Genomic DNA, 25,934 nt, shown 5'->3' on the forward strand with positions numbered 1-25,934 from the left:
GCAGTGACTGTGTGTTACACTTGTAGGCAACGCAAAATGCACAAGAAGCCATGAATGACAAATTTTATCTGAAAGATTGTTGACCAAGACAACGGGAGAGAAACCCCCTTCTCTTTTCGAGTCATCCCCTGGGATCTTTAAACATACACCTGAACAAGCAGACGGGTCTTTGGTTTACCATCTCATCCCAAGCACAACACTTCCAACAATGCAGCGCACCTCCATTGCAGTGTCAGCCTAGAATATATGAGTTCACACATCCGGACATGGGGCTTGAATCCACAACTTCCTGACTCTGAGGCGAGAGTGCTACCAACTGAGCAATGAGTACACTCTGCGTATAATACTCCTATTTTTGATATTTTGTGGCAATTTTGTGCTAACAAGCAAAGGGATATTCACAAGATCTGAAACGCGCTCCCATTTTGAGCACCTGTATCACAACTTCTGCCAAATGTAACTAAAACCTCTTGCATGCTGCTCCTATCTCAGGCGCAGTCTTGCAATTTTGATTACCTATAGCAATTCTCTTTGTTGTCCAAATACAATTGCCACTCCTATGGGCCAAACTCATTTTATTTAGGGCCTTTACAGCTAACAGATGGTGGAGACCTTCTGCGCCAGTCTGGACTGGAATAGACTTTAGCTGGGGCTCTAAAGGAAAGAACAATGTTTGAGTCAACTACACCATCAAGTCTCCTTTCTTTCCCTTCTCCACCCCCACTTTGGAATGCCAACTCCTGTGTGCATTCCAAGCGTAAGAGTGTAGATTATGCAAATGGCCTCACCCGTGTGAAGTGCATCACCTCAGATGATGAGGAAATGCACAACTATTTCCATTATTTAATTCTCCATCAGGTGAGTTTACTGCTTTCTGCACCCCATCAATCAGTTGGTAACCAAAGTCGTTCTTTCATTCCGCAACATAAAACTTTATAGTATTGATAATTAAGCTCTACATTACTTCAGAACCGCTTCAGATATTGTTTCATCTGTTAGATATGGGTGGCAAATCAAGGAGCTCTTATAGAATCGGAATGTGATACATTCAACATGACATCAGATCGTAAAAATATCAGGCATCAGCAAGAATTTGCTCCTGGTAAGCCTGTCCGATATCTCAAACTCGAATAATACATAACTGTGATTAATTGTAACACTTGTAATAAATAGCTGCTGTTATAAAATTGTAGCGGGAAGGATACTGCATCAAATATCCTGCCACCTCCCTCATTACAAATAGCTTTTGTTTAAATCAGTGAGGCTTCTGTTGATGTTGGGCATTTAGGGATTATTTTTGCTGCATAATCTTGTTCCCTGTGGAAAGCCTTTGTTTCTTTCACCATTCCGCCCCATCCTTTCTCCCCTCAGTTTGCCACTCAAAGCCAGAGTCCTTTTCATGAATAATCCCACAAGGCAGCCTGCAGCCTTGTGCACATGGCCATTTTTCTTGTGTGAATCTGGATGACAAGGACCGGCAGGGTGCTTGGCTACAGAGGTCATCACAACCAAGCTCAGTCTTATCCTCAGCCAATATCTTGCACACTGGATAGCAACGAGTACCAGGAACTCTCTCCCAAGCCGGGGATCCAGAGGTCCATTTCCCTACTGGTGACGTTATTACTTTATCACAGAGTATTCCACTGTTCGTGACAATTAAAATCCAGTGAAACAAGTTACAGACATGAGAGAACTTTCAGAGAAGAGGGGAGCTAATTGTGTTGTGGGTGATAGGAATTGCATATGTGTGTTTTGTGTCCAACAATTTGTTTTAAATTGTGAAACGAGATTGCATGTGCAATGTCATTCCGTTGATTCCCATCAATGGGGAAAAGTTTTGCAATTACAAATTGTGGGTTGGAGTAAGAAAAGAAGAATAAGAAAAAATGGGTAGCACCAAAGGAGCATCCAAGAGGTTTGTGTGCAGTTGGGTGCTCTCCATCAGGTGCTCTGCTCTTCTTATTACAAGTACTTTAGGATCAGTTAATTGCCCCTGCTAATCCTCACACAAAATTCCAGTGACAGCTTGTTTATACCCTGGCACCCCTGCGTGACTGCCTGCAAGCCCACCGCCACTCACCACCCCCCCCCCCCACACACACACATCATAATTGGTTTCCATTACACCCATCTGCTCTGGAATGTATTACATTTGCACGTAATCCTGTACAATGCACTGACACTATAGAGTAATCAGTGGCCCCTGAGTCAAGGGTGAAATCCTTCTTACGCTGTCAAATGCCCCCTGCTTCCCCCCAGCACCCTATAATCCTTGTTTTGAATATTTTTAAACTGATGAGAGACGATCCAGTGGAGAATCTGGAAAACAACTACTGAGCAGGTCCCACCGGGGCCACGGAAACCCACAAAAAGAAAGCACACAACATGTGCAAATATTTCTTCTTCGGAGACTTTCTTTGGATTTCGAGAGTCTTTTTGTGTGCGGGGGTGGGAGAGGAAAAGGAAGAGCGGCCTAACTCATAACTCTCATTTTTGTCAGAACTTCAGTCAGGTTTTTTGGCGAGAATACTTTTGTATTAAATGTACTTTTGGTTTTTGAAAGTTACTAATGTTGTCTCCTTTCATTGCGAGCCAAGCCTCAGTCAAGAGAGCAGGCAACTCGCACTCACTCCTTGCCATTCCCTGCAAATACACTGTTGCTATACTCGACCACAATAATGCGCGAATCGCTCAGCAAAGCATCAGTTGTAACAAATTTAAAGATTATTATTAGAATGCCACTTGGTATCTGGCTTCTAGGAAATGGAGGGGTTCACTGCTGGCACCATTCTTTGCTCCCTCCTTGAGTGAGGTACCAGGTCTCCAAAATCCTGCTCTATTCTCCTCCCCACACCCCCACATCCACTGCTACTAAAGGAGGACAGCATTTTACTGCCTAACCACTGGTGTTAGGGCTTATCTGTCTCCACTCTCTCCTCCCTCACCTTGTTCAAAGTCCATCTCAAGAACTACATCTTTGACTGTTTTTGGTCGACTTTCCTCTTCCTACCCGTTTTGGCTCCCACCTCCAGCTCGTGTACCAAGTCAGGACTGTTCAGCATCTTCGGACATCCTCCTGACGTGAAAGGCACTGTACAAATGTAAATTTGTAATGTATTGCATGGGAATGTAGGAGGGCATTATGCCCACCAAGCCCAAAGACCTCGTCACGTCTTTAAGCAATGCTGCCTCCTGTATGAACTGAACTGGTATAATTATACCTTTCAATAACTTGGTCAGGGTCCTGGTTTGCAGCCATGTTTCAATTCCACACAGCAGCCGATGAGCTAGGGTTGCAGTCTCCTTTGTGATCTGATTCTGGACAAGAACAGTTATGTGATAACCAAGCACAATTTCAGCTTAACCTTCTTTCAAATGTTATGGCCCTCTTATACAGGATACCAATTTCAACTGCCATCTTTAACTAGGTATCTGTGTCCGTTGTAACAGCAAGTGGCTTTACAAGCCTGAGAAGCCTACTTGCGGCACTCACATAGTATGACAATTAGGAATAGTATAATGAGGTTTCCACACACGCTGGCCGGTATTCAGGCAGTTTACGGAAAAGAGTACTATATTTGCCAACTGATCTGCCTGGTGGCCTCCTTCTGTGACAGCCCACCTTTTTAAAGAGTGAGTGCTACTTCTTTTGAACAAATATCTGAAATTATGCTTCATTTTCACAGCAGTTCTCATCCAGGAATCCGATCACTCGGGATTTCATAATTCTAGCTGACGGACTACTTTGTGGAATTGAAACTCCATGTAAGCCAAGACTCTGACAAGTTATTCAAAGGTTTAGTTTAAATTGCCAGCCAGTTCATGTCAGATCTGTGGCTCGCTGCTGGAATTAGTTCCACAAATTTAACGCTTCTCGCTCAGGGCATTGTCACACTGCTGGCGAGTGAACTCAACCAAGGCATGTCACATGTGATGGAGAGTATTAAAAGATCCACATGAAGATCATACTTGTTTAACAAACTATATACAATGTGTGTCTCTTTGTCTCCTTTCCTCTGCAATCTGTATTTAAACTGTTGCGTGTGTGTATGTTGTGTAGCTTGACAATGTCTTCTATAACTTGTAATTTTTGTGCACATCTCTCTCTCCCACTCTGTCTCTGTGTTGTATACTTTATTTAGTATTTAATACTTTTGTGTGTGTGTGCATTTGTGACAGAGAGAGATTGTATAACTTGCACTCACTTGCCTTCTCTATTCCTTACCCTGCCTCTCATCACTTTTGTTACAAGTCTGTGTGATTATTTTGTGTTTTCCAGCAGCTACATTCAGTCATACTCCTCCTGACAAAGATGATATCTTCAGTAACAGAAGTCTAATGTCGTGATAACAAATGATATTTCTTGCAGTGCATTAGGCAATAATTGAAAGCATAAGCATTTTTAGTGATTAATTTAATAGGATTTTCCAAATGCCTGATCCATTGCACATTAAAACTGCAATATCCATTTTTTNCCCGTAACACATGCTTTACTGATGTCTGCATTTTTGTCGGACTAGTGAGCATAAAAGATTGTTTAGCCTTCAGAACATTTTTTAAAGTCTTGCAAGACTGGATGAAAAGCTCCTTGCAGTCATTGTGCATAAACTTGGTGTATGATTTATTATTTTATTCTTCTTTCGTTTCACTGACTCTTGATTTTTTTGGAGGTGGGGAAGGGAAGGAGGATAGTTAGAAATTACCTTTCTGAGCTATAGAGAAGGTCCCATGTTAGGATCCAGCCTGTGCTAGCTGTGATTCCCCCACTCCATGCTCATAGCCTTGTCGTTTCAGTAACTCGTGAAAAACAGCCACTCTTTTTGGGGGAAAAGTGCCCAAAAAACTGTACCCCACCACAAGTCGGTGTCTTTAGAAGAGGAGTGAAAGGTGTGCGTGTGTATGTATCTTTAGGAACTTATATGCTAGTGCACAGTCTGTTAGTTTAGTTTCTTTTAATCCTTTGAAGTTTGCTCTCAAGTGAGTTCCTACATCTGCTAGCCACTATTACAGTAATCTACACAAGTGAGCTGAAATTAGTCACTAGTGATATTGTTACAAAAAAATCGAATCAAGCAAACGTTGGAGGGGGAAAGATGTGCTGTGTCTACATCTCAGCCTGGCTCAGATGATAGCACTCTCGCCTTTGAGTGTGGGCTCAAGCCCCGTGCCGAGATTTTCAACTCACAGTCTAGGCTGACGTTCCAGTGCAGTGTTCAGGGAAACACTACATTGTTGGAGATTCTGTCCTTCAAATAAGACATTAAACCAAGGTCCCATCTAGCTTTTCAGGTGATTGTCAAATATCCAGTGTCCTGGCAACTGTCTCCAGATAAAATGGATTGCTTGCTTCATGCCTGTTGGTGAAGCATTGCTGTGCACAAATTGGCCGGTGCATTCACCTCAAAGTAAAAAATCCTCAGCAATGCTTTGAGACCTTTCAACAATGTGCTAAAGCACTTTATCAAAGGTTAGGATATTATTACATATTATTGTACTGTGCAGGTGAAAATTAAAATGGTTGTGTGATAAGGAGGGTAAACAAGAGAGTGGGATCAGAGTGCGTGGCTCACATAAGGAGAAACTCTAGTGCAGATTTGATGGACTGAATGACCTGTTTCTGTGCTGTAACATTCTATGGTTCTGTTGGAGAAGCAAAGCTGTCCCTTCATTGTGGGGATGGGCAAAGACTTGTTTGACTGATGAGCACTCACTGAGGACTGTGTGGCCAGAACGCACTACTTCACGTTCCTAAAGGAACACTGACAACATTGGTGATGCAGTAAATGGAATAGTTAATTCATGAGTTGAAACCTTACAGTGCTAAATGGAGCTCTTTTTACTCCTGTCCCCAATTATTTTTGTATGAATGAGGTGTAATTCTTCACTTGAGCACTGAACGAGGATTATGCCGTATTTATTGAAACATTGAGTATTTAATACATGAGCTAAAAGGAATTGTTCCTTTGAGAAATGAAATTCCTGTACAGGTTTTTCAATTATGCATGTTTTCTGTCATAAAGTACCTACAAAAAAAAGTTTTCTTTTTCTAAATCGCAAGATTCAAGTGTTAACAATTATTAAGGGAAATTAATTGAAGTGGGAGTTATAATGTCAGTGCCCAAATGGCGAGCCAGATGAAACAAATGGGATAAATTACTGAAGGAGCAATTTTTTTTCTTTCAATATTTTATTGGAAAATGAGCAGTGCAAAAGTAGGTTAAACTGCAACTCGTGAGGAGATTGGAGCAAACATTTAGTGTGCAGCTGAGAGATGAAGATGTGCTAGCTTTCACCGTGAGGCATACATACCTTGAGAATGCTGACAGGTGGTTGGTGCTACCCAAAGTGAAACTGGAGAAAGGCAGTGATAAAAGGGTCAGTGAAGAGTGAGTGAGGGACTCAGGACATACCACCGGGAAGAGTGATTCTTCATTTCTAGTTCCTGCCCATTCTCCCCATTCCAAGGAAATCACTATCGGGCCTATATTTTCTTTTGATCATCCAGGAGTTTAACAAATGCAGAAACCCATCGCCATGCTTAAGATTATTCAAATTGGACTGAGAGTTCCACATGTGCATGTCACCTACACGTGGAAATTTCCCTGTGTCTGGAATGGAATGCGCACTCTCTCCTTGCAGGGATGTACTCTGTTTACTTAATTCTGGACTCCAGAATATTCACTGGGTTGCTGTCAAGCCTGACTCAACATTTTGCTCACAATGACCCTTCTATAATAGAAACATGAGTAGGCTATTCAGCCGCTCGAGCCTGTTCCACTATTCTATAAGATCATGGTTGATCTGTACCTCAAGTCCAGTTATCCACCCCTTGCCCCATATCTCTCAATACCCTGACCTAACAATCTACGTATCTGTAATGGGACCAGTGGAGAGGTTAAAATGTTGAAATTGTATCTATTACATTCAATTACGCAGAATCAACATTGCTGAGACAGGCTATTTGGCCCAATTCTTTCATGTCAGTGCTTACACTCTACATAAGTCCCTCCCACCCTCACTTTTCTCTATCATTCTCCTTTATGAATACTGAGGCAAAGTATTTATTTATTATGCGACTCGTTTCTTTATTATCTCCTATAGCTTTATACCCTGTTTCCCTTATAATAATAAATAATAATCCTTGCATTTGATACAGCACTTTTCACATCTTCTAGAGGCCTCAAAGCGCTTCACAGAATATACTGCAAAGTGACTTGACTATACATTTGTGGACGAAACGCGACACCATTTGCACACAGTAGTGTCTCACAAACAGCCGTGGATTGAAGCGACCAATTTATTCTTGTTTTTTTTCTTGAGGGATTTTTATCATGCATGTGGAGTAAGGAAGCTTGCCCAGGGTTTCGACCTGCCCGGAATCTTGCTTGTGAGGCGAGTGCTCTAACCACTGAGCTACAGGACTCCTTAGTGGTATGATTCCAATCTTCACTATTTGTCATTACTGACTTACCTATACAACTCCTAATATGATTATAGATCTTGATATTTTCTCTGCCCAATTCCTTTTTGCTATCTTAATCATTGTTTTAACCTCTTTCTTATGCTTGCTGTATTCACTTCTGTTTTTTTATTCTCCAGATTGTGATGTTCATACCCTTTTTTCCCTGAGTTTTATCCTGGCTTTTTCCCTATGCTTACTAAAATCTGGTTGTGTAGCCTCTTTTAAGGAGCTGTTTCTCACAGTCAGGATTAGTTTTAAAGAAGAGCTTGAAATGCTATGACTATAGAGGATTATAGAATTTTACAACACAGAAGAAGGCCATTTAGTCGATTGAGTCTGCAATGCCTTTCAGAGCAAGGTGTTCATTCAGTCCGCACTGCCCTGCCTTATCCCCATACCCCTTCAAGCCTCCGTCCTTCAAAAACCTATCTACGTCCGTTTTGAATGCACAGTGGACTCTGCCTCTCCCACCTTACTTGGCAGGATATGTTACTGGGTGGCTAATCTCACAATGACATAGGCATGTTTCTGCATGATGAGCCATGACCTGCTCTGCTTTCCCTCACCTCCATAACATCGCCTGACTCCGCCACTACCTCACCCCTCAGGCCGCTGAAACTCTTGTTCATGCCTTCATCACCTCCAGGCTTGACTATGCAAACACCCTGCTTGTCAGCCTTCCCAACTCCTCCCTCCACAGGCTGCAGATAATCCAGAACTCTGCAGCCCGTGTCCTCTCCCGCGCTAAACTCCGTGACCCCATCTCGCCCGACTCCACTGGCTCCCTATGCTTCAGAGGATCCAGTTCAAGATCCTGGTCCTCACATACAAAGCCCTCCATGGCCTCCTAACCCCCTACCAACCCGCCCGTTCCCTCCACTCAGCCGGCTCTGGCCTGCTCCACATCCCCCGACCCACCCACCCCACCATTGGCGGGAGAGCCACTCTGCCCCCAATCTCTGGAATTCCATCCCCCAGTCACTCCGTCTCGCCTCCTCCTTAGCCTCCTTCAAGTCCCGGCTCAAGATCCTCCTCTTTGACCATGCCATTGGCCACCCCCGTTTCCCTCCCCTCCCTTACCCCCCAACTTCAGCTCGGGTCTGAAATGCTGTTCTCTGTCCAGCGTCTTGGGACGTCCTCCTGACGTGAAAGGCACTATACAAATGTAATCTTGTTGTTCTTGTTGTTGATACACTGACCAATCTCGCAATAACACAGACATGTTACTACATGATACATTGACCAATCTCTCTGACACTGGGGTGTTGCTGTGTGATATCTGACAAAAACCATGAGAGTGTGAATCTTTTGATCTGTCTTAAACTGACAGTTTAATCGACATGAAGACCTTTTGCAGTGTGGTAAACTGACAGAACGAACGACAGAATTGCCCTTATGCAGTGTCATAGACTGATGGACCCTGAGAATGCCCAGACTCAGTTCCTGTGTGATAGCTTGACGAATACCACAACCTGCAATCAAATGCGTGATAGACAAACTGATCATTTTTACCCTATCGCCCCCACCACATTATGTGAAAAGTCAAAAAGAGGACAATTTTGTAACGTAAATAGTATTAAATCCTTAACAAATATATGGTCAGTCTAAAAGCAGTAAAAGTCTTTACCTTTTGGTAATGACATCAGCATATAATGACTGGCATCCTACAATGAAGTATAGACTTGTATTGCATTAAATTAATGTGAAGATTGTCCATACATGGTGTCAGCTTAGCTCAGTCGGTAGCATTCTCACCTGAGACAGAAGGCTATGGGTTCAAGCCCCACATCAGGACTTTGAATTCACAGCCTTGGCTGACGCTTCAATGCAGTGCAGGGGATGATGTCCTTCAAATGAGATGTTAAAGGGTGAGGTCCCATCTGCCTATTCTGGTGGATGTTAATGATCCCGTGGTATAATTCAAAAAGCGAAGAGAGTTTATCCTAGTGCCTGGCCAACAATCCCGCAAATAAAATTGATCATTCACTTCATGGCTGTTTGTGGGACATTGCTGTGCACATATTGGCTGCTGCGTTCATCTACAAATACACAGTCACTACACCTTACAGTAAATCCTGTTAAGGGCTTTGAGACAATTAACAAAACAAGGTGCTATATAAAATGCAAGGACTATTATTATGATGCCCTGAATGACTTTCTGTATTGTAAATATCTATTGGTTCTATTGCAAATCTAGCAATATTTTCCTATCGTATAAGGATGAGCACAGAGCATTGTTTCATGTGACTTAACTGAAGCACTTTGTTAGACTGTTGTCCCACTAACTCTGAACAAAACTTCCATTTTGCATTACAATTAATACATTCCAGTTACAATTTAACTCTTGTCCTTGAAACTATGCTAAAAATATCAACTAAGCTGCCTTAATGATGGCCTGAGCTTGTTCCCCACTCTCCCTTCCTCCAGTACACTGTTCCTGTGAAGATTAATGTGATCCAACTCACAGGCTATGCTTCGATCAGGACACTGTGACATAATACTAGCTGGCTGGGTAGGAAAGTGCTTCTCATTCCATCACATGTTTCTAATTAAACACATTATTTAAATTCACTGTCCACAAGGTGGCCACTCCTCCCCACCCCCCAATTATCTTGCACAGATCAGACTGCCTATACCAGATGTTGTGCTGTGAGGATGTGCTGACTCATTACCAGCAGGAAGTTTGTTCAAAGTTAAGAACTGTGACTTTAGTTAAGAAGCCAAACCCATCATGTACCCAATAATACAATCCGGGCAATTCCCATTGGAAAGGATAGACATTCAAGGAATTTGTCAGTGGGATAAAGTCAGCCCAACTCTATTTAGTAACTCAATCAGTTTGTTTACTTATTATGGAAATTCAATCCTTATTTGACCATTGAACAACAATTATAAATGTCATACTTAATATTTTTATTATGGTTTTGATTTTTCAGTGCCCCTCACCCATTTTGTATTTGATTTCTGCCCACAAAATACACAGTGAATCCACTTTGTAGTATATCCTGTGAAGCGCTTTGAGATGTCTCAACGCTGTGATAAAGTGCTATATCAAATGCAAGAATTATTATCATTATGATACTCACTTTCAGCTTAATTCCTTAAGTCTTAATATTATTCGCTTACACTCACCCCACCCACCCACAGACACATCCATTTTTAAAGCCTTGTTTTACACCTCACCACTCCAGACCCTTCTGTCTGCTATTCTCTGGCCAAATGAATGGGCAGACAGCTTGCTCCCAGGTCTCTGCCAACACCGCTCTTGAACAAAATGTCAGGAGGTGCTGAGTAGCCTGAGGTGACTGTAATTAGATACAGTGTAAACGCATCTCATTAATAAAGTCAGCAAATGGACTGACTATTTTTGACCACATTCACAGAGGTTGATCTCACTGGTGAGTTTGTGTTAAATATCTGCTGTTGGACTGTAAACAAATCTGTTCAAATTCACAAGCTGACTTTAAAGTGAATTTCCACTCTTTCCTCTTGGCCCCCTCTACATTCCACTTCCATCAATACAACAATGTCATAAAGATGCTGTACCAAAGGTAACAACTACTATTATTATGAAGTGAATGATTTTTTGTGGAGGACTATTGACCAGGACACTGGAAGAAATTCCTTAATCTTTTTGAATTGTGCCTTAGGATCTTTAACGTCCAGCTAAACAGGCAGACAGGGCCTCGATTTAGCATCTCTTCTGAAGGACAACACCTCTAGCAATGCAAAACCCTCACCCACCCCCTCCCACCCCAACACTGCTCTGAAATGTCAGCCGAGACTGTCGGAGTTCAAAGGCCCAACGTGGAGCTTGAACCCACAAATCTTCTGACTCGGATGCGAGAGTGCAACCTACTGAGCCAGGCTGACACAAGGGAAGATGGACTTTCTCTCTCTTTCACCATTTAAAACCGAATCAGAGCATTATTTTCTGGCGTCGCTGAGATCCTGTGAATGAGTAAGAAAAAAAAGTGCTCGACACCTCTGCTGAGGTTCACTTGCTAAAACGGCTGACATCTGTTTGGCAGGTTGGTTCCAGGCCCTGCTGGGACACCTCCAGAAACTAATGCTTACAATCTTTTTGTGGCTGATCAGTCTGTGCATCGTTTCTAAAAGCCACAGAGGACGGCCAGCCCCCGGGAAAGGTTTTCTCAAAGTTACGCAAAGGGCAGAGTGTGGAAAATGGGACTGATAAAGTGACGAGGAAATCGCAGTTAACCCTTCGAGTCCTGAACGACACTTACCACTTTGAAAATTACTCTCAGCTGCAATCTCCAGTTTGGTCTTTACAAAATACTCCTGTGCTTGTAAGTTTTTGTAAAAAACAAAAACTTACAAGCGCAGGATAGGACTTGCAATCCTGCCACCACTTGGGAAGAGACCTTCCCTCTGTAGAGAAACGACTGGAAAATAGAGTTAAAAGATCTGCCACCATCCCATAAAATGACCAGCAGAATAGATCTCTGCAGTTCCTATGAACCCTCTGTTGAGCTGACTCAGACTCAATGTTGTGGCCTGCCCCTCCGTTGGCCAGGGAGACCTGAAGGACAAGTAGCAAAATAGAAACTAATTTAAACCTCGGGAGGGGTTGGGAGGTGATACCTGCATTTCTCTGAACTCACTGCAGTGCAGCACGATGGGAAATGAGCTGCTTCATCTTCCAGCATTACTGTTCTTAAATGTATTCAATAAATAAGCATGAAGGCGGAGGATAATTTATTGCGGAACACAGTTCATTTCACTCTGCCGAGTAGCGACTGAACACTCAAGCAGTCAGATGCTGGCTCAAATCTAATTTAATATTGATAGTGTTGTTAGTTAGCACTGTTTGTGCCTATTTAATCAAAATGGCAGGCGTAATTATCTCCCAAGCTTTAGCTAATGGAGTTCTATTATAAGATTCATGGCAGCCCATTTTCTTTGGCCATGGATATTTGTGTGATCCGGTGCGTGCATTATCCCTATAATCCCATCTTTACAGCTCGTGCTTGGAGTTAGTCACTGTATATCACTCTGACCTGTCCCTTCAGGACAGGAGATCCTATTTTCTGCTCCGTTGTCTTCCAGTTACTTCATTACACCTAGTTATTACATTTCTTATCTTAACGAGCCTGGAGTGTCCCTGCGGCTTTTCTTTAGTGCCCTGTCGATGCTCAGCCTTGGCCCCCACCGTCTCATAGCGCCGCGGTGATTTATGTCACGGGCCCCTGGTAACACTTTTCAATGCAACAATAGCTGTAAAGTTTGTGAAATAAGGTCACAAGACTCACGTAGAACTCGGTGGCATCGCAGAGGGATATCCGTCTGCCCACTATTATGGGATGCTGGTATGGTGTGCACCCTGGGCAGACTGTCACCACCGTTCGGGAGTTGATGTCCCAGTATTATAGCCGCGGTTCAGGCTTCTGTAGATCCATTGAATGTGTATTTCGCTGGTGCTGTTTCGGTCTTATACATACATAAGACAGGTGTTGCCGACCTTGAATGGTCGGGTTAATATCTCCCCCCAGCTCCAACCATCGCCACCACTAACACCATTTCAACTCGACAGCAATTATGGAGCATTTCCTCCTGGTCTTCACATGCAAGTGAAGTAGAAATAAAACTGTACAAATAAAATCCTGGATCACACACTGCTAAGTATAGTGCCTATAGAAAACGAAGACAAAACATAGCTTAAAACCCCTGTAAGCCACAAATGCTAAACCGTATCATTTATAAATATCACTCATTAATTATTCAGCCAGGTACTTGCAATATTTAATACAGTAATATTTACTGTGGATTATACCTGCCTTATCACATCACAATATTTCGATACTTTTCACGGAATAAGTGGCTGTGGAGTGGAGTGTCTCTCATATAGGTAATAAACAAGGCAGTTAATCTAATATGCCAGCAAACGCCCCACAAACGGCACTGAGACCAATTCCTCTATTCATTTATAGACCAAGCCCCAAACACCACATCCCCTTTCAGACACTGACACAAACTCCTTAAGTTAAAGCTTTGTGTGCGAGAGAGGTCTTTCAAAACTCCTGTATAAGCCCCTGTGCCCATTCATCACCAATCTGTGCAGTGAGGTGCCATCACATGCCAGTTTCAACATGCAACCAATCAAAGAGTAATATGTACCGTATATTCCTTAGAGTGTGACAACTTGCATTTCTATAACAGCCTACAGTTAAAGAACTGTCTTGAAGAATTTCTCTTACTGCTTGACAGAGAATGAATTGCAGATGTATATGGGATTCCTTGCTGGGCTTTAAGTTTCGATGTGTGCTGGCCCGACACTAACTGGTGACAGTAAACAGCTGCTATTCACCATTCACTTCACACAGGATCATGTCGGTCCTGGCAAAGCACCATTCATTACTATGTGAGACCACAGAATTTTGTTTTGCTGTGAATCCCTCCCTTATCCCATCATACGATGTGAGAACTTATCTGCCAGAACATCAGCGTAGGGCTGACCATAGAAAAAATTACCAGCATAATAGAAAAATAGCACAAAAAGTCCAGAAACAAAGGAAATCTGTACTAATATCAGTAATGGAGAAGCAGTCTGGGTTGTATTATTAGGCCACGGTGGTGTCTTTAAAAAGTGATATTCACAAAGCAGATATATTGTGTTATGGTTTGAAAGTGGAGAAGGTGGAATAAGATGCATCTGATCCTGGATCAAGCTGCAGGTGGTGGAAGAGAATCCGGATAAGGATCCTGATGGGATGGAAGATTAGGGCAGGAGAGACTGAGTCACTGTGGTGAGAGGAGTGTTAGGGGGGCAGATGAGGCACATACCCCATCAGTGGCTTTTCTGATTGTGGGTGAGAGCGAGCCCCCGGCAAAGTAACGAAGAGCCCGTTTCAGGAGCTCAGGTGTAAAGAAGTGTCATCACAGCCGGTCTGGTAGAGACGGAAAACTAAGAGAAAGAAATTGAATCCTTGCAGGAAGCTCAATAATATAAGTGCAGTTCCAGTGCGAATCTGTGGATTTAAATTAGACTCTGCAGGGATCACCTCACACACTCTAAATACATATTCTGTATGTAATACCCCTCTGCCTATTTGTCTACATTAAGATATCTTGTTTCGTTCCTGATCCCACTCATACTCCTCCCACCCCACCCCCTACAAACGTTAAGGATGGACCATCTGGGAGCAATTGTGAGGGAAATTCTGGTTTATTTAGAACAGTTTAGCAAAGTTCTGCTGGACAGTGACTGTGAAATGGATTGTTCATCATACAGCGTCTCCCTAGTGTGCCCGCCGCTAGAATAAAGATGGATCGCTAATGCTTTTTGATAATCAACATACAGACACTCTCTGTGAAGGAACAAAAAAAATCTCATGCTAGCTTGAGGTCATCAATTGTAAATTAAAAATGCGTGACATGGTTTGGCTGCAAGTAATAATGATAGAAATGCCTTCTGTCCCGAGCATTTGAAAAAATTGCTTCTGCTCGCTGTGATGAATATGCCTTTATTAAAATTCTATAAAACAGATGTTTTACATTTGATATTCTGTGATCAGGGTTATACTATTCATGCAATTTGCTGTAGAAGGTAATGGCTGTTTTATGTGGTGTTCATCTTATTTTCCTCTTGATGTCTGCAGTCTAATAATTTTGACGACTACATTTAGTTGTTATTTATGTTTTGGATTTGCCTCCCAGGTGTGTTTGATGGGATTGAATTTGGAGCTGTCCCTATTTGTGCTGTGAGTGATTTTATTTGTCCATTTCCTTCCCTCGTCTCCTGAAGATATCAACTCCCTCCGCCGGGGTTTGGGTCCACTTACCCCAGACGTCCTTTAACTAACTGCCCTTTCATTACCTGTGAGCCAAGACGGTGTCATTTGGTGAAGCCATTTGTACTGTAAATCCAGATCCTGTGCTCATCCTATAAGGGCATGCTTTTTGGCAGGGTCACCAGATGGCAATCAGAGGCAGGAATTCTAGATCATTTATTCCAAGATTAAATCATGAAATATAATTGTTTTAATCATCTATTAAATTCTATTCCGCTCTGCAGTTTCCACTTTCGTGGGACATTGTGAGATGTCCATCCGAGACCTTATGCAGTGTTTCGCCCCCTTGGGAAGAAGAATTGTCACTAATGGAGAGACTGCAGGTCACTGCATAAATACACTTAGCTTGTATTACTGTTAATGCAAATATCCTTGATAGATTGCAGATGGATATTGTTTGCTTTTTTTTTCCCCCCTCACTGCTGGGATGGCTAATTTACAATCTCCGGTCAAACATCATAATGCTTGCATTTGATTTAGCACCTTATTACATCACAGAGACATCTCAAAGTCCCTCCCGGGATTTTACCCTGAAGTGTAGTGGTTGTGCATTTGGTACGTGTACAGCAGTGTCCCACAAACAGTCAAGAAGTGAACAATCAATTTGATCTGGGGAATTGTTGGCCAGGATGCCACGTGAAACTCCCTTCTCTTTTTGAATAGTACTATGGTATCTTTAACTTGCACGTAAACAGGCAGTTGGGATCTCAGTTTTAACTTCTCATCTGAAGGACAGCACCTCCAACCAATGCAGCACACCCCAAGCACTGTACTGCAGTGTTAGTCTAGCATTCAAAATCCTGCTGTGGGCCTTGAACACTCAACTGTCTGATTTGGTGACAAGAGTTCTACTAACTGAGCCAGACTGATACCATAATAGCTGTTCACTGATATGAGTTTGGAACAAAACGTTTGTTAGTTTTTATCGAGCAGCAGGCTGTAAATTCTAATCTCCATACAAAGAAACAGGAGGAATGAGTGAGTCCAGACAACTTGCCCACTGCCAAAGGGTAGAGAGGGAGCCATTTGCTATTGAGGAGGGTGGAAGAAGGAGAACAGACTGTCCATCCTACTCCTGCTTGCAAACGCAACACTTTCATTTCCTGTTACTGAAAAGACTCCTGCCGCTGTAGAAATATAGTTAAGCTTCTTGACTGTTAATGCAAATAGGGTGCTCTGAATGGCTTTTTCTGATGATTCAAATTTTCTGTAGCCACTGAGTAAGTTATGGGCAGAGACATGGGGGGGCAAGCTCTCTCTCTCTCCCTCCCTCTCTCTCGGTCCCTTCAGTTGTCAAGACCAAGAGCGAGACATAGAGAAAATAGATTAGGACTCAGAGGGGAATGAAATTAAAAGGTTTGAACTGTTTTATTTATGCAGCTGAAATGCTATCCTAGACTTCAAAGGATTAATAATAAAAACACTCTTTATCCAAGAAGGTGCCGGGTTGGTGATTAGATTTCTGACATCTCTTTAGCAGAAATAAGGTGATGGATTAAAGGGATTCAGCGCACTGAACATAGAGAAAAACAAATGACAAATGATTGGGGAAAATGTTGCTTTTAGATCGGGATTATCCTTTGAAATGTACTCCTTTGATCCCGAATTCTGTACAATGATGTGATTTCATGGCAGTGGATTTTAGTCATTGACTGAAGCTTTTTGCTTGCACACACACCACAATGTTCGTTTAAAGGGACAATGTCCCAAAGAACACTTTGAAGTGCAATGACCTGATTAGCGACATGATGCCACGATCCGTGGAGGAGCGAGTAGTTGTTGTTCTCTCTCACTCTCTGCATGTTAGATCAAGAAACCTATCTCTTCGACCGCTCCTATGGTCACCTCCCTTTCTCCCTTGCTCGGTGTCCAACCCGGCCACTGTGCAGCGCTGTGAGACGCTATCCTGCATGAAGGGCACTATATAACTGCAAGCTGCTGCTGTTGCATGTTGTTAGGCTGGCAAGAGAATTTTTTGGTTCCTGTAATAACCTGGTTTTTATCCATTGCCAAAAGATCTCATCTTGATCTGATCCCAGTTCGGGAAGCAAGATAGCAACGAATGCTTCATAGATTCTTATTGATTTAAAATCTTCTAGTTTCATGTTTGCTTTAACCTTCAGAAGTCTGGGCCCTTTTTGTGCTGATTTGTTGGATACACTTTACCAGTTTAATAACTGCACCTTATTTTTCGATCACTTGGTGCATGACTGATGTATGTGGCTGTAACTGGAGTTACCCCAGGGTGCAATTTCATGTTTTTTTATATTTACTAATGGTACCTGGCACTCGGATCCTGCCTGAGTATTCAGGTCCCTCAATCTGTCTATCTGGTGAAGAAATGGAAAGACAGCAGCGGCTTGCTCGACCCACACACTAGACCCCGTCAATGAAAGGAAACTGAAGTGGTTTCTACTTATGAAAAGATTGATGTGGGCAGCCTCTGAGGAGATGGAGGAGCTGTTTGCACATTTTACCTTGCAAATAAAGTGTTCCCAAATTTCATTCTGCTATCCATGTCCTTTTCTAGTTAACTAACTGATTACGGATGGGAGAATCCGAGAATCACTTAACCTTGCCCTCTCTTTATAGTACCCCACCCTCCAACCTGGACCGAATTCACCAACTGAGGAAGGAGTACCACCAGGCCCGGCGAGAGGGGGCTATCCCATCCTACGAGGAGCATGAAGGCAGGTGGAGAGCCAATGACTACGAGGCACACTGGGTAAGTCTCGTTGCAAGCATGTATATGAGCTCTGTCACTGACAGAAGACAAAACAATGCCCCTTCTATATGTACGTTCACCAACAAAATACGCAGTCGCACGATTTTACGGTAAATCTCGTGAGGCATCTTTGAGGCATCTCAGCAAAGTGATAAGGATCTATATCAAAAGGAGGGATTATTATTATTATTGCTACACGGAAAATGCATAGAATTTCAGGAAGAAGGAGGAAAATAGATTTTTGTTCAAAAAGTAAAATCAGCTGGTTTCTGATCTCTGAACCTTCCCAGGCCAATTTTACACTCCCCTAAGTCAACTTTACGCTCCCCCAAATCAAATGCCCCTCACTCGAAGACATCTGAACTCCCTCCTTCCCAAAGCAGGGATTCCCAGGCCTAAATTATCAATTCCCAGACAAACCAATTCCGATCAGAGTCTTGTGTAAGTGCTCGGTGGGTACACGTGAAGCTGAACATCACGGATCTGATGTATTTTGATGAGCTGCTGGTGATGATAAATATTTACTTGTGGCAGCATACTTTTTATATATAAAAATGAAACATCCCAGATGGATGGTTATTTTGATACGTGGCTTAAGGTTCTTGCATTGTTTATCTTTCTTTATCATTGAAGCGGGATAGAATGTCGCTGTGTAAAATCAAGTCTGTGTTGTTTTGGCGATTTATTAGCACCTGGAGTCTCTTGTTAATCTGTGTGTTTACCCCCCTGCAAGGGTTCCCACTGGGAGCCCTGGTACATCTGGGATTGGTATCTCCATGTGTGGGGGGGAAGGGAGTTCAAGTGGGTTTAATTTGGTGCACTGGATATTAAAAGCACGCGCTAGGGCACTTGCGTAAACAGTAAACAGCTGACCATCCTCCCACAATTGAAACTCTTGGGCAGTGGGGGAGGGGGGAGTGAGGACCTTGCCATGATAGGCAAGGACTTATAAATATTGTGATCCTGAGTCATCCAATGTTTGAAAGCATTGGAATGAGAAAGGCTGAGAGCTCGAGCAGGACAAAGCCATGATTGACAGCTAGAAAGTAAAGGATTCTGTTACGGCTAGGGCAGCTGGTTTGCCTCCAATTCAATAAGTTTCACCTGTTTCCAGGCTCTAAGGTGGATCATCTAACTTGGGAAAAATGCTGCGTGTGTGCGAGATGCACCGGTCAGTTGTTGATCCTGCTGTCAATGCATTGAGAGTGGCTGAGGAATACATCACTTTCCCAGATCCGTTCTAAATGCTACAGTGTGAGAGAGGAGAAATACAGTGTTGAGAGAAACATCTTGATGCCAACAACATTGAAAGCTATTCTTCAGATGCCACTTCGTCCTTTATCTGCCCTTTGTTCAACATCTTCTAGATCTTTATATTCTTTTCCCGTGTGAACACTTTATGTTTTTTTTAAAAAAAATTTAAAGAATTTTTCAAACAATTCAGTTTTTAAAATTTTTTTAAAAATTTAAAAAGTTGGGGTGATTTCTGAAACTTCTTCTCGTCTTTAGTGTTGAGAACAGATGGAAACTTTGTTCCCAGTATGCTAGTGACATCAATCTGGGGAATTTCTCAGAACTTGTCCAATGCCATCATTGGGTGTGGTTTGGTTTCATACTGGTCATAAGCCATCTCTCTCTCTTGCCTTTCATTTTTATTTCTCAGTGTCTTTGGGATAGCTACTCGGTTTGCTGTGTAATTTTTAAATCAATTCGGAATTTATCTCTGTCGCCCAGAGAATAAATTATCCTTTTTTATTATAATAATAGTAATACTATATCAAATACAAGGATTATTACAGTGTATCCATGCATCTTAAAATAGCTGCTTATTACATCATCAAGACATCTCTCTCAAAACGCTTCACGGGATTTTTACTGTCGAGTGTAGTGACTGTTTATTTTCTAGGCAAGCGCATCAGCAATTTGTGCACAGCAGTGTCCCACAATCAGCAATGAAGTGCATTCTGTTCCCAGGAGACTGAGATGCGACAGACGTTGTCGTATGTTTCCTATTGAAAGGAAGGATTGTTTTATTATTGTTGGTTCTTCCCTCATTTAATTTAGTTTTCCTCGTGCCATGTTGAACTGGAGCGTCTCTCCCTGGCGTGCATTGTTCCCCAGTAGAAATGGGCTGGGGCAGGTGACCTGATCCCAGGGCTCCATCTGCATTCTGTAATCAAACACATTAATTGGCCATTCACCTTGTGGCTGTTTGTGGGCTGAAATGACTGCCACTTTTGCCTACAAAAAAACAACAGCAGTCACTGGACTTAACGATTGATTACGTGAGAAGTGCTTTGAAATGTTTTAACGTGATGAGGCACTCTAAGAATGCGAGTTGTTCCATTGACCTGACACCAGGAAATCCCCAAGAGAATTTCAGAGCAACTGAACCAATTTTTTCCCCCTTGCTTCTTACCAACCTCCGGTCAGTGTATCGGCGGTATCAAGAGTGCTTGGTGTGGGATCTATTGGCAAGGAGCCACAAGCCTGTGTCCTATTGCATGTGATATACACATTGATAGCCCACTGCACCACAAGACATCCACAAGTGGCTCAACCTCGTCCAACAGTCCATGGGCTGACAGACAGCTTAAGAGAAGGTTTTATATTCTTTTGACTAAAGCAGCACCAGGATGTGAGTAATCACATCTCTGGAGACTGACGTCAGGCTGGAATTCTCTTGATTGCTGAACTTAAGAGTCAGCGAAAAGGTCAGCTGAGACAAGTGATGGGTATGGCTGATAGCGGTGGCCGTCAGTCAGTGAAATTATCATTAGAGTGAACTGATAAAACCAGTGGCCACTAATTGCAAGGGGTAAAACTTCAGAGAGACTGTTTACATGACCACAGGAAGGTGTGGGAAGGGAGTGAGGAAGAGGGTGGGTGGAAGGGAAGATAGGGGGAAAGCACAAGTTACCTGTATTGCTATAATTATCAGTAAATTAAGCTTTGCAAAGTTAGCATTGCAATGTTGCCACTCTGATCTGAATGCATTGTAAGACTCCCAAGTTTCCCTCCTTTGTGTTCTGTATGAATGCACATTTCATTTGTACTTTTAAGGTTTAACAAATCTAGAAGAATGTTAGGCTACAGATATGGTCTTGCTCATGGCATGAGCTTAGTTGAATTTACACAGTTGAGCACAGATGTCAACTTCTCTTTGGGACTTGCCAAATGGGCTGCAATGGTCAATCACTCCTGTGCTCCTCTTGGTCCTCTCCTCATATCCAGGACATGTGGCACTTATTATTTGTGGGTATTGAAATTGTTACAATACATTTGTGCCTAAGTTGCACCAGCAGAGAGATTTAAGAACTGGAAGACTGATTTATACTGAAGACTGCGCTCACAATGGCTTTCATAGAGGACTGAGGGGATCTCTATGCAAACATGACCAGACCTTGAGGCACAAAGGATAACCCAAGAACTTGAACACTTAATTGTTTTTAACTAATGGCTATTGACATCACCTGCAAAAATTAAGTTGAGTGAATATTTCAGTGTAATGAGAAGCCTATTGGTTACGCTGCAATGTAACTGGAGATATAACATTGATCATTAAAAGACAATCCCACTTTGATCAGAATTGTAAAGAACTGCGATGAATGGCAATCCATCAGATCAAAATGACCCCTTTAAGATATTGAGCCGGTCAGTGAACATGTCAGTTGCAGGTGGCTACAGACCGGGCAGCTGAAACCTTAGGACCGAAGGAACCGCAGTCCCCCCATCCAATTTAATTTAGCTTAATGTTAGATGAAGAATGATGTGTGTGCCTTAGATTTAGCTCATTTTACATCCAAAGGGCAATCAAAGTTAATGCATCTGCTGTCCATCTGCATGTCTGATCACATCAAATACCGTCAAACCAAAATAAATTCATCTAATGAAAAGCAATACTTTATAACATATTGCTGTCATTCAAAAACCCACTCATTCTGAAACGCGTAGATCCAGCCCTAAGCCAAAGAATTAATGAATACCTAAGTGGCAATGGTCTGGCATTTTTATGCATAAACATTCATTTTATACCTCTCCAGGGCTTCTCCACACTCTTAAATAAAATGAGTATTTTATTAGTGGGATCTATAACATCATTAGTAAAAAAAAGCTTTCCTATTAGTTAACTTCCACAGTCGGTGTTTATTACTGCAGCATGTGGCTAACATTCAGCAAAGAGGATGTGCCATTTGTAAACTCTTCTCTCTATGGATATGGGGTTCATTCTGAGCAGGATGTCGCAAAACAAGCCGTTGTACAAAATGTTGCCATCAGGTTCGTACTGTGAAGAAAGGAAGAGAATAATTGATTCATTTTGTCACATCAAGGCCTTTTACAGTCATCAACATCGAGTTCAGGTTTTTGTAGACAAACACGGCTGCCATTTTGCAACCCCAAACAGTCCCACAAATGGCCATGAGGTGGATGGTCAATTTATCAGAAGGACTGTTGGCCAGAACGCCAGGAAAACTTCCTTCTCCTTTCAAACACTGTCCTGGAATCTTTAATGTCATCTGAAGAATAGATGGATATGCGTGTTGCATTCATTGCCATTTTCCCAGGGTGTGTTTCACATGGCTGCTTGTGGATCATTTCTGTGCGCAAATTGGTGTTCACGTTCGCCTACAAAATACACAGTTACTACACTTTACAATAAATCATGTAAAGCTCTTTGAAGCATCCTCTCGACACGAAAGGCTCTATAGCAAATATAAGGATTATTATTATTTATTATAGTATGAATTGTGAGAAGCTTATTCCTCTGCACATTGTTCCACTGAGCATGCCAGGTTACATAACACATTCTGCAACGGAACGGAATTGTTTCTTTTTATATCTTGTATGGACTAGGGTTGTCGATGATGCACCAAGTAGAACAGTATCGGACGGGAGAGAATTGTCACTATTCTCATTGGGCATAAAGTGAGTGGTGCTCGGAGTAGGATTTAAACTGAATTCCATGGTGTCAGCTGCAATCACAAGTACAGCAATCACAAGGATCTCATCTGTTACTCCTCCCACCACTGCAACCTTGTTGCTTTCTGTAGATTTTAGCATTCATCCCAATAATAATAATAAATGCTAACATTTGGTGTGGTGCCACATCAAATTGTCTTAAAGAGCATCATTGGATTTTTCCTGTGCAGTGTGGTGACAGTATTTGTAGGTGAACACAGCAGCCAATTTGTGCATTTGAACAACCTTTTCCTGTAAATTACTATTCAAGTCTTAATGTAGCTTTGATATTTCTGGGCCCTTATAAATGTAACCTGGTGATGAGAAAGTTGTGTCTTCCCCCTCCAACAATCCTCAATGTATCTTTGCATTTGATATTCCAGCTTATCACATCCAAACGTCAAAAACCTGCTTCTGTAAAATGTAGTTAGTCACTATGTGTTTTGTAGCTGAACACGGCACCCAATTTGTGCACAGCAATGTCCCAGAAACCGCCATGAACCGAATGATCAATTTCATCTGTGGGATTGTTAGCCGGGACACTGGGAGAAACTCCCTTCTCTTTTAAAAATAATGCCACGAGATCACTAATGTCCACTTGGAACAGGCAGACAGGATCTCATCTTAATGTCTCATCTGAAGGGAATACTTAATTTATTAGTTTCCCTCAAGTGAATCTCTGCGGTCCCTCCCAAGATCAAATCCAGTCTGACTTTAAACATGATTCCTCAACAAGAGACTCTGCTCTTAGTGTGAGGAGTGCAGTCCACAGTTACCAGTTTTGTTACGTGTGGTTTTTGCACAATTGATACATGGAAGTGTGTAATAGGCACAGTGAGTCACTGATTGCAAACTAGTGATTGAGCCCTTACCAAAACCACAAAGTTACCGTTGGAATTTTTCTAAAATCCCAAAGTTTGGATGATCTAAGATCCAACATTCCTTCCTCATAGAGTAAAGAGTATAATCACCTTGCAGAAACGCATGATGCATTTCAGAAGAACTCTGCTCCGGTCTTTGCCAGTTGTTTTTTGGTTGGTGCGGTGGGTGGTGGGGAGGGGGCGGTGGAAAGTATGAAGGGCAGCAGAGGGAAGGAAGGAAGGAGACTCTTGTAAACGGTGCTTAGCAACATGTCGCTGTGTGTTTTTAAAGCATATTTTCAGCAATTTTACTTATTGCGACTGTGAACAGAGGGCTTATTCAGATTTCCGAGCAGGAAATCGAATGAGCCAAGTGGTGCTGGTTCCCAGACCTCTGTAACCATTCACTTTGTTCACCGTGGTGTCAGGAAGAGAGGAGTAAACCTTGACCAATTTACCATGATTTCCAGGTGGTTGTTGGCACAGACAGCTTCCTCTTTTGTTCTGTGTTCGACGATTAAGATTTCTTTTTGGTTAACATGAAATATCGATTGTTTTTGCAAATCTGCCAGACTGGTGTTGGACCTAGGAAAGCTGGAGGGCATTAATAATAATAATAATAATAATAACAACTTGGATTTGTATAATGCCTTTCACGTAAAAAAGAAATGTTACACAGGCAAACAGGGTAGCTAATCTGCATCAACGTCCCACAAACAACAATGCAATTAGCTGCCAATTAAATTGAATTTGGGGTGAATTTGGATGGGAAAGGGAATATAAGCCAGGATAACCAGGAGAAAGACTCCACGTCTCTTTGAAATTGCAACAGCAGGGATTCATTGTAGGCTAGCATTAACCTTGTGAGGCTTTACTTGAGGGCAGAGAGAAAACAGGAAATTTCACAATAAACTGGCATTACTATTTTCATGTTTTCCACGGGTGGGGGGAGCATTCAGGGTGGATTCACGCTCAATATACTTTTTATGTTCTGAAGGCAGTGAGGGGGAGCTGTGAGGGTTTTTCAGAATGAACTGACATTAACCCTTTCAGGAGTGCAGAAAGATTATTTCTGGGATGCATGTAAATATAGTGCCTTTTTTTACAGTTGCACCAGGGGAAGTAGCTGAGAAGGATTGCCATGTCGTTTGATCTTGCGAGGGAGATGACATGAAATGCGAACAGTTAAAAAGACTTGAATGTTGAATGCCTAAAGCTTAATAGTTACATCTGTGGTGTTAGCTTCCTCACCCTGCTGGGCTCAGCAACCTCTCCAGCCTAGTTACTTTGACCTACCCTAAAGACTTGGGTTTTAAATAAAATATGCAGCGCACAGTGAAATCATTCTCTTTCATTAAAGCACCATCACTCTTTGCAATATTTTTTTTTAAGGGAAAAGAAACGCTAAGGAATGCAAGTGGACCTTATTAAAGAGAAGCATAATGTAACATTAGGAGAAAAACCCAGAGAAAATAGCAACTATCTGGAAATGATTACTAAGCGGTAATCTCCAGGCAGGATTCAAATATCATAAACCACGAAAGTGAAGCCCAAGTCATTATAATCATCATCCGAGAAGAGATTACTGCCTTGAGATCACCCCCGTATTATTTTCTGAAGATACACAGTGTGGAGTTAGTGTGCAGGGTTTTGTTTCAGTCCACTCATTTTACCTTTTTCTTCTTGCCCGAAGTTGCTCTCATACCCAAACGACTGTCACTTTTGTACTGCCAGAACAATAAAACTTCTCAAAGAGGAGCTTGTTTTGAACTTGTGTCCAACTCGTTCTAAATTCTGATGGTGTCCACGACTTTTGTCGGCCAGGGTTTGCTGTGGCGATATTCATACCTTGTTCACCAGGAGGTTGCCACCTGTTCGCTTTCAATACAAAACAATGCTTTACACCAAAAGATGCAGATGCTGGAAATCTGAAATAAAACAGAAGTCGCTGGGAACACTCAGCAGGTCAGGCAGCATCTATGAAGAGAGGAAAGTGAGTTAAGATTTCAGGTTGATGACCTTTTGTTAGAACTCAGACGGTTTGCATCCTTCACCTGGTTCTACTTTGATCTTCTGCCAGGCTTAAGGGAGTTGTCAGATTGCACATTGCAATAGTT

General features: G+C 42.2%; 1 protein-coding gene across 1 annotated transcript in view; it reads left to right on the top strand.

Annotated features, from left to right (window-relative positions):
• pard3bb (par-3 family cell polarity regulator beta b) overlaps positions 1 to 25,934 on the top strand; it is a 394,398-nt gene that overhangs the window by 337,108 nt on the left and 31,356 nt on the right. Inside the window, exon 25 of the mRNA XM_042336226.1 lies at positions 17,866 to 17,998. Coding sequence (XP_042192160.1) covers positions 17,866 to 17,998 — 133 coding nt within the window. The remainder of the gene's footprint in view (positions 1 to 17,865; positions 17,999 to 25,934) is intronic.

The sequence above is a fragment of the Callorhinchus milii genome, unplaced genomic scaffold, assembly GCF_018977255.1.
Source record: "Callorhinchus milii isolate IMCB2004 unplaced genomic scaffold, IMCB_Cmil_1.0 Scaffold6, whole genome shotgun sequence".
Taxonomy (NCBI): Eukaryota; Metazoa; Chordata; class Chondrichthyes; order Chimaeriformes; family Callorhinchidae; genus Callorhinchus; species Callorhinchus milii.